The sequence below is a fragment of the Oncorhynchus masou genome, chromosome 25 (assembly GCF_036934945.1).
Source record: "Oncorhynchus masou masou isolate Uvic2021 chromosome 25, UVic_Omas_1.1, whole genome shotgun sequence".
Classification (NCBI taxonomy): Eukaryota; Metazoa; Chordata; class Actinopteri; order Salmoniformes; family Salmonidae; genus Oncorhynchus; species Oncorhynchus masou.
In genome coordinates this window covers 9,268,173-9,281,145 of record NC_088236.1, presented here as the reverse complement: position 1 = coordinate 9,281,145, position 12,973 = coordinate 9,268,173, and the positions used below count along the sequence as shown (strand labels likewise).

The following is a 12,973-nucleotide window of genomic DNA, read 5'->3' as shown; positions in this document are numbered from 1 at the left end:
GTCACCAATCAACACTGAGTGAATGGAGATCACAACTAAATGTGTTAAAGGGGCAATCGGCAGTTCAAACCATAAAGCTGCTCCCCTGTCACCTTTTTTGGGTACACAGTTTAGGGATGGGGGGGGGGCTAGAGTAATGTGCAAGGACACATGGGGGGGGGGATTAGACAGGGTGACAGTTGTACTAAGCTCATGAGGCAATTATAAGAATCAATGGCTATATATATATTATTAATTCTAAAGTCCCAAAATAGATGTATCAATTGCAGATTTCCCCTTTAACTGCTGAGATTGAATTGAAAAAAATGGCAAACTAAAGAGTAGTGTCACAACATTCTGTTCGACATTGATTTATGTAAACACAATTATATAGAACTCACCTTTTCTCCATAATTCCACTCAGGTGTTGTTCACTCAACTCATGTTCTTTCTGTCAATGAAGAGACGCATTCATTCAGCAACAACATGCGTTTCTGTATGTCTGTCACTAGATGGCGCTAGTGTACACAACATTGACTCACACGTGGCTAGTGAATTCAGAAATAGCACAGCCTCCGACAGGACTCCCGCTCTCGTCTACACCCCATTCCGCATCAGTCCAACTCATATGATATCTCATCACAACTTCATAACCTCAGGAGACCTGGATTGTGTACACCAAATCCTTCAGGCTCGGAGTGCTGATCTAGGATCTAGGATTAAGCCTCATGTCCATACATTTTTTATTTAGATCTAATAGACAGAACTGATCCTTGATCAGCACACTATGAGACTTTTTGGAATATGAGCCTATGGGAAAGAGCCTTTCTGTATGCTAGACAGTACACAGACAGCATATTTACCAAAACACTTTTTTTTTTTAAGTTGAAGTTTGTTTACTGCATTTCTATACAATTTAAAAACGATGTGTCCTCATCTGTAGTCAAGGCCTTGCGTTCAATGAAATACAACCAACAACCTTCGCCTACAAACACAAATATACATGTAGGCAGGGTTGAACTACCGAATTTGGGGCCCCGGACCACTGACCTCTTTTTTAGGGGATTTAAATATATATATATATATATTTGGGAAATCAGCAAACTTCCTACATTAACACATTTTGCCATGGTGCAGAGAGAAACATTTTCAGTTCTGTAATGTTATTCTACACATTTTGCCATGTGACAGAGAAGATTTAGCTGTTTTAAAGCAAATTTCCAGCAATTCTACATATTTTGCTATCATATGCTATCCAACTGTCCCGTTGGGGGCCCTCTGGAGGTCGGGGCCCCGGAGCAAGTTCCCTTCCGTGCCCGTTCCGTAATCCAGCCCTGCATGTAGGTTATCTATCTATCTATCTATCTATCTATCTATCTATCTATCTATCTATCTATCTATCTATCTATCTATCTATCTATCTATCTATCTATCTATCTATCTATCTATCTATCTATCTATCTATCTATCTATCTATCTATCTATCTATCTATCTATCTATCTATCTATCTCTTTGACTTGCATATATATATATATATCTATCTATCACTTTGACCTGCTGCTGCTCACTATCAGTGAACAGGCTGTGAGTGAGTGAGTGAATGAATGAATGGTGGAGGGTTGTGTGTTCATTGACATAATTGAATGAGAGAGTGCTGCGGCTGAGTAACGGAGACAGAGCAGCGCGCCTCTACGTCGTGACAACTTTTTACCAGTTGTAGGTAGGCTATTTAGATTGGTCATTATGGAGACACCCTTTTCCCATAAAACATATTGACTCGCTGGAACTGACATCACCCTCACCAACTGCTGGTCTTCACCTGTTCCCGGAGCCACCTGAATCCATCTGATCCGTTTTCAGTTGGTCACAGTTAGTTTGAGACCCGCCTATTCCAATGAATTATAATCTCTTATTGGTTTTTCCCCGTGACAGTCATCCTCCTCGCCGCCTGCCTGTTGAGTGTGATGCACTGGCGTGTCTAATCTCTCCGCTGTAGTTCCCCATAATGGCGCGTCTCGATCTGGAGCAGCTTTCGTCTAACTAATTCCTCATCGAAGTGAATGGCAGCGGCTCATCATCCATGTCCTGAACTCGGAAGGGACTGGGAGGGTAGTTTTGCGATGCAACAAGCGTTTGTGGAGTAGGCTACATCCATCGAAACGGAATAGGTTGTTTTGAAATTCTTGGCAGACTGTTGCGCCAGGAAAAAAATCTCAGAAGCGATGTCCCTGCTGTGCGTCAGAGGTGGGTTATTTTTCCTTTCACTAACCTTTTATTAAACTGTAAATATCTGTCATATTACTGACGTATCTCGGCCTATTTGATCGTCTCAAATCAATGTTTGCGCACAGGAAAGTTGTCTGTAGGTATTGGGTAGATGCGCATATCGAGTTGTCACGTTACAGTCCAAACATGACCTGTACTGATAGTGAGCTATTCTATAACACCCTTTAATCTCTGGCACGCATGTTCATTCCATTTGTGCTTTATATTTAACTTTTGATTTGACGATTTAGGCGTATGACTTTTGATTCACCCACTATTTTTCCGCTATAGTTAACGGTCAGTCAGTTAACCAATTGGCCACTGACGAAGTTATTCCACTTTGGCTACCTTGTTGCACGGTCTTCTCTTGCCATATCGTTCAATTATGCGCTTCAGTGCAGGTTCGAATGAGTTGAGTAAACTACAGTGTTATTTAGCTACACAGTGCTTCTCTGTCTGTACTGTCCCTGGAAGACACTATATAATTCATTTACATTTCTATCCCACTTTGTACAACTGGTCAACGAATCATCAGAACCTCCGATTTTGCGAATCTGGTGTGCCACTGGTGGACGATACATATGAACTGCAATGGAGGCTGCCGAGGGGAGGACGGCTCATAATAATGGCTGTAATGGAGTCAATGGAATGGTATCAAACACATCAGAGAGATGGTTTCCATGTAGTTGATTCCACTCCTTTGCAGTCATTTATTATGCGCTGTTCCCCTCAGCAGCCTCCGCAGAGGAACTGGCTCGGGGCTTGTCTGACGACTCAAAACGGAATGCTTCCTCTGCTCTATGTTCTCTACGTACTTCAGTCTGAGACTGACAACATTGATGTCATCCGTGGTGATTTCCAAATGAGGGGTAATGTACAAAACAAAGTCATCAGCGATTGGTTGATCTCTAACCATTCAGAGTATCAAAGCCAATGACACGTTTTCAAACCAACGCTTTATCCACATGGCCCAACTGATTGGTTTCTGAGACTAATCCCAACAGTTAGAATGTTTTTTCCAGAAACCGTCAGGGAGGTACTCATATCCAGACATTGCGGAGAAGAAACTAACATCTGTGGGCGTCGTGTTTGGTTGGGAAATGAGTTTGGGTTGCCAGGCAGGCTCGGAGGAGGACGGGCTCGGCTCGGAGGAGGACGGGCTCGGCTCGGAGGAGGACGGGCTCGGCTCGGAGGAGGACGGGCTTGAGAAAGGAAAGACTTAAGAGATTTTTCTGACCAGCATCCAATTGACAGCACGACTAACCAAAACCTACCACTGACCCTCACCATCATCCTATCCTCAACCAAACCCTTAACCCTTAAGCACTGTTTTAGGAACACTATGGGGAATGTGGCCATGACACGTCATGTCTTACCTGGCCAGTTACCTGGGCCGAACATTATTATATTGGCATGTCTTACCTGGCCAGTTACCTGGGCCGAACATTATTATATTGACATGTCTTACCTGGCCAGTTACCTGGGCCGAACATTATTATATTGACATGTCTTACCTGGCCAGTTACCTGGGCCGAACATTATTATATTGACATGTCTTACCTGGCCAGTTACCTGGGCCGAACATTATTATATTGACATGTCTTACCTGGCCAGTTACCTGGGCCGAACATTATTATATTGACATGTCTTACCTGGCCAGTTACCTGGGCCGAACATTATTATATTGACATGTCTTACCTGGCCAGTTACCTGGGCCGAACATTATTATATTGACATGTCTTACCTGGCCAGTTACCTGGGCCGAACATTATTATATTGACATGTCTTACCTGGCCAGTTACCTGGGCCGAACATTATCTGAATGTGAGTTGAGGCTCCCGATCCTTTCCAGTCTAGTCCACTACTATAATCCATGACTACATCCAACAGGGCACACTATACCCTCGTCCACTACTATACTCCATGACTACATCCAACAGGGCACACTATACCCTCGTCCACTACTATACTCCATGACTACATCCAACAGGGCACACTATACCCTCGTCCACTACTATACTCCATGACTACATCCAACAGGGCACACTATACCCTAGTCCACTACTATACTCCATGACTACATCCAACAGGGCACACTATACCCTCGTCCACTACTATAATCCATGGCTACATCCAACAGGGCACACTATACCCTAGTCCACTACTATAATCCATGACTACATCCAACAGGGCACACTATACCCTAGTCCACTACTATACTCCATGACTACATCCAACAGGGCACACTATACCCTAGTCCACTACTATAATCCATGACTACATCCAACAGGGCACACTATAACCTCGTCCACTACTATACTCCATGACTACATCCAACAGGGCACACTATACCCTCGTCCACTACTATACTCCATGACTACATCCAACAGGGCACACTATACCCTCGTCCACTACTATAATCCATGACTACATCCAACAGGGCACACTATACCCTCGTCCACTACTATAATCCATGACTACATCCAACAGGGCACACTATACCCTCGTCCACTACTATACTCCATGACTACATCCAACAGGGCACACTATACCCTCGTCCACTACTATACTCCATGACTACATCCAACAGGGCACACTATACCCTCGTCCACTACTATACTCCATGACTACATCCAACAGGGCACACTATACCCTCGTCCACTACTATACTCCATGACTACATCCAACAGGGCACACTATACCCTAGTCCACTACTATAATCCATGGCTACATCCAACAGGGCACACTATACCCTAGTCCACTACTATAATCCATGACTACATCCAACAGGGCACACTATACCCTCGTCCACTACTATACTCCATGACTACATCCAACAGGGCACACTATACCCTAGTCCACTACTATAATCCATGGCTACATCCAACAGGGCACACTATACCCTCGTCCACTACTATACTCCATGACTACATCCAACAGGGCACACTATACCCTAGTCCACTACTATAATCCATGACTACATCCAACAGGGCACACTATAACCTCGTCCACTACTATACTCCATGACTACATCCAACAGGGCACACTATACCCTCGTCCACTACTATAATCCATGACTACATCCAACAGGGCACACTATACCCTCGTCCACTACTATACTCCATGACTACATCCAACAGGGCACACTATACCCTCGTCCACTACTATACTCCATGACTACATCCAACAGGGCACACTATACCCTCGTCCACTACTATACTCCATGGCTACATCCAACAGGGCACACTATACCCTCGTCCACTACTATACTCCATGACTACATCCAACAGGGCACACTATACCCTCGTCCACTACTATAATCCATGACTACATCCAACAGGGCACACTATACCCTCGTCCACTACTATACTCCATGACTACATCCAACAGGGCACACTACCCTCGTCCACTACTATAATCCATGACTACATCCAACAGGGCACACTATACCCTCGTCCACTACTATAATCCATGACTACATCCAACAGGGCACACTATACCCTCGTCCACTACTATAATCCATGACTACATCCAACAGGGCACACTATGCCCTCGTCCACTACTATACTCCATGACTACATCCAACAGGGCACACTATACCCTCGTCCACTACTATACTCCATGACTACATCCAACAGGGCACACTATACCCTCGTCCACTACTATACTCCATGACTACATTCAACAGGGCACACTATACCCTCGTCCACTACTATAATCCATGACTACATCCAACAGGGCACACTATACCCTCGTCCACTACTATACTCCATGACTACATCCAACAGGGCACACTATACCCTCGTCCACTACTATAATCCATGACTACATCCAACAGGGCACACTATACCCTCGTCCACTACTATACTCCATGACTACATCCAACAGGGCACACTATACCCTCGTCCACTACTATACTCCATGACTACATCCAACAGGGCACACTATACCCTCGTCCACTACTATAATCCATGACTACATCCAACAGGGCACACTATACCCTCGTCCACTACTATACTCCATGACTACATTCAACAGGGCACACTATACCCTCGTCCACTACTATACTCCATGACTACATCCAACAGGGCACACTATACCCTCGTCCACTACTATACTCCATGACTACATCCAACAGGGCACACTATACCCTCGTCCACTACTATACTCCATGACTACATCCAACAGGGCACACTATACCCTCGTCCACTACTATAATCCATGACTACATCCAACAGGGCACACTATACCCTCGTCCACTACTATACTCCATGACTACATCCAACAGGGCACACTATACCCTCGTCCACTACTATAATCCATGACTACATCCAACAGGGCACACTATACCCTCGTCCACTACTATACTCCATGACTACATCCAAAAGGGCACACTATACCCTCGTCCACTACTATACTCCATGACTACATCCAACAGGGCACACTATACCCTCGTCCACTACTATACTCCATGACTACATCCAACAGGGCACACTATACCCTCGTCCACTACTATAATCCATGACTACATCCAACAGGGCACACTATACCCTCGTCCACTACTATACTCCATGACTACATCCAAAAGGGCACACTATACCCTCGTCCACTACTATACTCCATGACTACATCCAACAGGGCACACTATACCCTCGTCCACTACTATAATCCATGACTACATCCAACAGGGCACACTATACCCTCGTCCACTACTATACTCCATGACTACATCCAAAAGGGCACACTATACCCTCGTCCACTACTATAATCCATGACTACATCCAACAGGGCACACTATACCCTCGTCCACTACTATACTCCATGACTACATCCAAAAGGGCACACTATACCCTCGTCCACTACTATACTCCATGACTACATCCAACAGGGCACACTATACCCTCGTCCACTACTATAATCCATGACTACATCCAACAGGGCACACTATACCCTCGTCCACTACTATACTCCATGACTACATCCAACAGGGCACACTATACCCTCGTCCACTACTATACTCCATGACTACATCCAACAGGGCACACTATACCCTCGTCCACTACTATAATCCATGACTACATCCAACAGGGCACACTATACCCTCGTCCACTACTATACTCCATGACTACATCCAAAAGGGCACACTATACCCTCGTCCACTACTATACTCCATGACTACATCCAACAGGGCACACTATACCCTCGTCCACTACTATAATCCATGACTACATCCAACAGGGCACACTATACCCTCGTCCACTACTATACTCCATGACTACATCCAACAGGGCACACTATACCCTCGTCCACTACTATACTCCATGACTACATCCAACAGGGCACACTATACCCTCGTCCACTACTATACTCCATGACTACATCCAACAGGGCACACTATACCCTCGTCCACTACTATAATCCATGACTACATCCAACAGGGCACACTATACCCTCGTCCACTACTATAATCCATGACTACATCCAACAGGGCACACTATACCCTCGTCCACTACTATAATCCATGACTACATCCAACAGGGCACACTATACCCTCGTCCACTACTATACTCCATGACTACATCCAAAAGGGCACACTATACCCTCGTCCACTACTATACTCCATGACTACATCCAACAGGGCACACTATACCCTCGTCCACTACTATAATCCATGACTACATCCAACAGGGCACACTATACCCTCGTCCACTACTATACTCCATGACTACATCCAACAGGGCACACTATACCCTCGTCCACTACTATAATCCATGACTACATCCAAAAGGGCACACTATACCCTAGTCCACTACTTTTGACCAGGGCCCATAACGCTCTGGTCAAAAGTATTGCTCTATGTAAGGAATAGGGTCCCATTTGGGACGAATGACAATCATGTTGCTTGATTCACCCTGTGTGTCCTGGATACCTACTCTTATCAATGGGTGTGATTCAGCCTGAAGCTGTGGAGGCCAGTAGCAACCAACCAGACCATTCTATTACTGAGCAATGTAACACAGAGAGTCAGGACAGCTGGGTCTCGTCTGGGCTCTGTCAAGTACAACACACACACTCTGTCTGGAGGAGGAGGAGGCAGCAGTCTGGAGGAGGAGGAGGCAGCAGTCTGGAGGAGGAGGAGGCAGCAGTCTGGAGGAGGCAGCAGTCTAACCCTCTCCTATCTGGAGGAGGCAGCAGTCTGGAGGAGGCAGCAGTCTAACCCTCTCCTATCTGGAGGAGGCAGCAGTCTGGAGGAGGCAGCAGTCTGGAGGAGGCAGCAGTCTGGAGGAGGCAGCAGTCTAACCCCCTGTTGTCTGGGGGAGGCAGCAGTCTAACCCTCTCTTGTCTGGGGGAGGCAGCAGTCTGGGGGAGGCAGCAGTCTAACCCTCTCTTGTCTGGGGGAGGCAGCAGTCTAACCCTCTCTTGTCTGGAGGAGGCAGCAGTCTAACCCTTTCTTGTCTGGGGGAGGCAGCAGTCTAACCCTCTCTTGTCTGGGGGAGGCAGCAGTCTAACCCTCTCTTGTCTGGAGGAGGCAGCAGTCTAACCCTCTCTTGTCTGGAGGAGGCAGCAGTCTAACCCTCTCTTGTCTGGGGGAGGCAGCAGTCTAACCCTCTCTTGTCTGGGGGAGGCAGCAGTCTAACCCTCTCTTGTCTGGGGGAGGCAGCAGTCCAACCCTCTCTTGTCTGGGGGAGGCAGCAGTCTAACCCTCTCTTGTCTGGGGGAGGCAGCAGTCTAACCCTCTCTTGTCTGGGGGAGGCAGCAGTCTAACCCTCTCTTGTCTGGGGGAGGCAGCAGTCTAACCCTCTCTTGTCTGGGGGAGGCAGCAGTCGAACCCTCTCTTGTCTGGGGGAGGCAGCAGTCGAACCCTCTCTTGTCTGGAGGAGGCGGCAGCAGTCGAACCCTCTCTTGTCTGGAGGAGGCGGCAGCAGTCGAACCCTCTCTTGTCTGGGGGAGGCAGCAGTCGAACCCTCTCTTGTCTGGAGGAGGAGGCAGCAGTCGAACCCTCTCTTGTCTGGAGGAGGAGGCAGCAGTCGAACCCTCTCTTGTCTGGGGGAGGCAGCAGTCGAACCCTCTCTTGTCTGGAGGAGGAGGCAGCAGTCGAACCCTCTCTTGTCTGGAGGAGGCGGCAGCAGTCGAACCCTCTCTTGTCTGGAGGAGGCGGCAGCAGTCGAACCCTCTCTTGTCTGGAGGAGGCGGCAGCAGTCGAACCCTCTCTTGTCTGGAGGAGGCGGCAGCAGTCGAACCCTCTCTTGTCTGGAGGAGGCGGCAGCAGTCGAACCCTCTCTTGTCTGGAGGAGGCGGCAGCAGTCGAACCCTCTCTTGTCTGGAGGAGGCGGCAGCAGTCGAACCCTCTCTTGTCTGGAGGAGGCGGCAGCAGTCGAACCCTCTCTTGTCTGGAGGAGGCGGCAGCAGTCGAACCCTCTCTTGTCTGGAGGAGGCGGCAGCAGTCGAACCCTCTCTTGTCTGGAGGAGGCGGCAGCAGTCGAACCCTCTCTTGTCTGGAGGAGGCGGCAGCAGTCGAACCCTCTCCTGTCTGGAGGAGGCGGCAGCAGTCGAACCCTCTCCTGTCTGGAGGAGGCGGCAGCAGTCGAACCCTCTCCTGTCTGGAGGAGGCAGCAGTCGAACCCTCTCCTGTCTGGAGGAGGCAGCAGTCTGGAGGAGGCAGCAGTCTGGAGGAGGCAGCAGTCTGGAGGAGGCAGCAGTCGAACCCTCTCCTGTCTGGAGGAGGCAGCAGTCTAACCCTCCGCTGTCTGGAGGAGGCGGCAGTCTAACCCTCACCTGTCTGGAGGAGGCGGCAGTCTAACCCTCACCTGTCTGGAGGAGGCGGCAGTCTAACCCTCACCTGTCTGGAGGAGGCGGCAGTCTAACCCTCACCTGTCTGGAGGAGGCGGCAGTCTAACCCTCACCTGTCTGGAGGAGGCGGCAGTCTAACCCTCACCTGTCTGGAGGAGGCGGCAGTCTAACCCTCACCTGTCTGGAGGAGGCGGCAGTCTAACCCTCACCTGTCTGGAGGAGGCGGCAGTCTAACCCTCACCTGTCTGGAGGAGGCAGCAGTCTGGAGGAGGCGGCAGTCTAACCCTCCCCAGTCTGGAGGAGGCAGCAGTCTGGAGGAGGCAGCAGTCTGAACCTGGACCTCTCCTTTCCTGAGCCTTGATATTTCTCAGTGAGAAATGGCACCAGAACCTGTTATAGTTCTGTTGATGGGAAGTGTGTGTGAATGTGTGTGTGTTCGTGTTCCTGTAAAGGGTGCCCTTCAAGGCCTGCCTGTCAACTTGTCTATCAGGAGGCCAAGGCAAGAGAGGAGGAGAGGGCTCTGATGACAGCTCAGTCAAAACACTGCTGTTTTAGGATGATAATTAGAACAGGGCTGTATAACTAATGCTCCTGCCTCTCGGGTGGGACTGGGGGTGATGGACAGACTCTAACAGTTACAGTACAAATCCTCTTCTTGAAAAGTTACCAAGTGAAAATAATGTTTTAGATTTTACATTTAGAGAGCTGTTGTATGATTGAAAGTGATGGAAAAATATTGGTCAAACAGTTAATAGGTTTGGTGCTGTTTGTTTCACGTGAAGTTCAGAGGTGGATAGTGGAGGTCTGGTTAGAGAGAGATAATGGAGGGGGATAGTGGAGGTCTGGTTAGAGAGAGATAATGGAGGGGGATAGTGGAGGTCTGGTTAGAGAGAGATAATGGAGGGGGATAGTGGAGGTCTGGTTAGAGGGGGATAGTGGAGGTCTGGTTAGAGGGATATAATGGAGGGGGATGGTGGAGGTCTGGTTAGAGGGGGATAGTGGAGGTCTGGTTAGAGGGGGATAGTGGAAGGGGATAGTGGAGGTCTGGATAGAGGGGGATAGTGGAGGGGGATAGTGGAGGTCTGGTTAGAGGGGGATAGTGGAGGTCTGGTTAGAGGGGGATAGTGGAGGTCTGGTTAGAGGGATATAATGGAGGGGGATAGTGGAGGTCTGGTTAGAGAGATATAATGGAGGGGGATAGTGGAGGTCTGGTTAGAGGGATATAATGGAGGGGGATAGTGGAGGTCTGGTTAGAGAGATATAATGGAGGGGGATAGTGGAGGTCTGGTTAGAGGGGGATAGTGGAGGTCTGGTTAGAGGAGGATAGTGGAAGGGGATGGTGGAGGTCTGGTTAGAGTGATATAATGGAGGGGGATAGTGGAGGTCTGGATAGAGATATATAATGGAGGGGGATTGTGGAGGTCTGTTTAGAGGGATATAGTGGAGGTCTGGTTAGAGAGATATAATGGAGGGGGATAGTGGAGGTCTGGTTAGAGGGGGATAGTGGAAGGGGATGGTGGAGGTCTGGTTAGAGATATAATGGAGGGGGATAGTGGAGGTCTGGTTAGAGGGGGATAGTGGAAGGGGATGGTGGAGGTCTGGTTAGAGTGATATAATGGAGGGGGATAGTGGAGGTCTGGTTAGAGGGATATAATAGAGGGGGATAGTGGAGGTCTGGTTAGAGTGATATAATGGAGGGGGATTGTGGAGGTCTGGTTAGAGAGATATAATGGAGGGGGATAGTGGAGGTCTGGTTAGAGGGGGATAGTGGAGGTCTGGTTAGAGAGATATAATGGAGGGGGATAGTGGAGGTCTGGTAAGAGAGATATAATGGAGGGGATAGTGGAGGTCTGGTAAGAGTGATATAATGGAGGGGGATTGTGGAGGTCTGGTTAGAGGGATATAATAGAGGGGGATAGTGGAGGTCTGGTTAGAGAGATATAATGGTGGGGGATAGTGGAGGTCTGGTAAGAGAGATATAATGGAGGGGGATAGTGGAGGTCTGGTTAGAGGGATATAATGGAGGGGGATAGTGGAGGTCTGGTTAGAGGGATATAATGGAGGGGGATAGTGGAGGTCTGGTTAGAGAGATATAATGGAGGGGGATAGTGGAGGTCTGGTTAGAGAGATATAATGGAGGGGGATAGTGGAGGTCTGGTTAGAGAAATATAGTGGAGGTCTGGTTAGAGAAATATAGTGGAGGTCTGGTTAGAGAGATATAGTGGAGGTCTGGTTAGAGGAGGATAGTGGAGGTCTGGTAAGAGAGATATAATGAAGGGGGATAGTGGAGATCTGGTTAGAGAGATATAATGGAGGGGGATAGTGGAGGTCTGGTTAGAGAGATCTAGTGGAGGGAGATTGTGGAAGTCTGGTTAGAGGGATATAGTGGAGGTCTGGTTAGAGAGATATAATGGAGGGGGATGGTGGAGGTCTGGTTAGAGAGATATAATGGAGGGGGATAGTGGAGGGGGATAGTGGAGGTCTGGTTAGAGGGGGATAGTGGAGGGGGATAGTGGAGTTTTGGTTAGAGAGATGTAATGGAGGGGGATAGTGGAGGGGGATAGTGGAGGTCTGGTTAGAGGGGGATATTGGAGGGGGATAGTGGAGTTCTGGTTAGAGGGGGATAGTGGAGGGGGATAGTGGAGTTTTGGTTAGAGAGATGTAATGGAGGGGGATAGTGGAGGCCTGGTTAGAGGGGGATAGTGGAGGCCTGGTTAGAGGGGGATAGTGGAGGGGGATAGTGGAGGCCTGGTTAGAGGGGGATAGTGGAGGCCTGGTTAGAGGGGGATAGTGGAGGCCTGGTTAGAGGGGGATAGTGGAGGTCTGGTTAGAGAGATGTAATGGAGGGGGATAGTGGAGGTCTGGTTAGAGGGGGATAGTGGAGGCCTGGTTAGAGGGGGATAGTGGAGGGGGATAGTGGAGGCCTGGTTAGAGGGG

General features: G+C 48.6%; 1 protein-coding gene across 1 annotated transcript in view; it reads left to right on the top strand.

Moving 5' to 3' along the window:
* The first annotated feature begins 2,000 nt into the window (after window positions 1–2,000).
* Window positions 2,001–12,973, top strand: part of LOC135513460 (protein unc-13 homolog B-like) — a 91,439-nt gene continuing 80,466 nt past the window's right edge. The window contains exon 1 of the mRNA XM_064936339.1: window positions 2,001–2,224. Within this exon, the coding sequence (XP_064792411.1) occupies window positions 2,203–2,224 (22 nt within the window). The 5' untranslated portion in view covers window positions 2,001–2,202. The remainder of the gene's footprint in view (window positions 2,225–12,973) is intronic.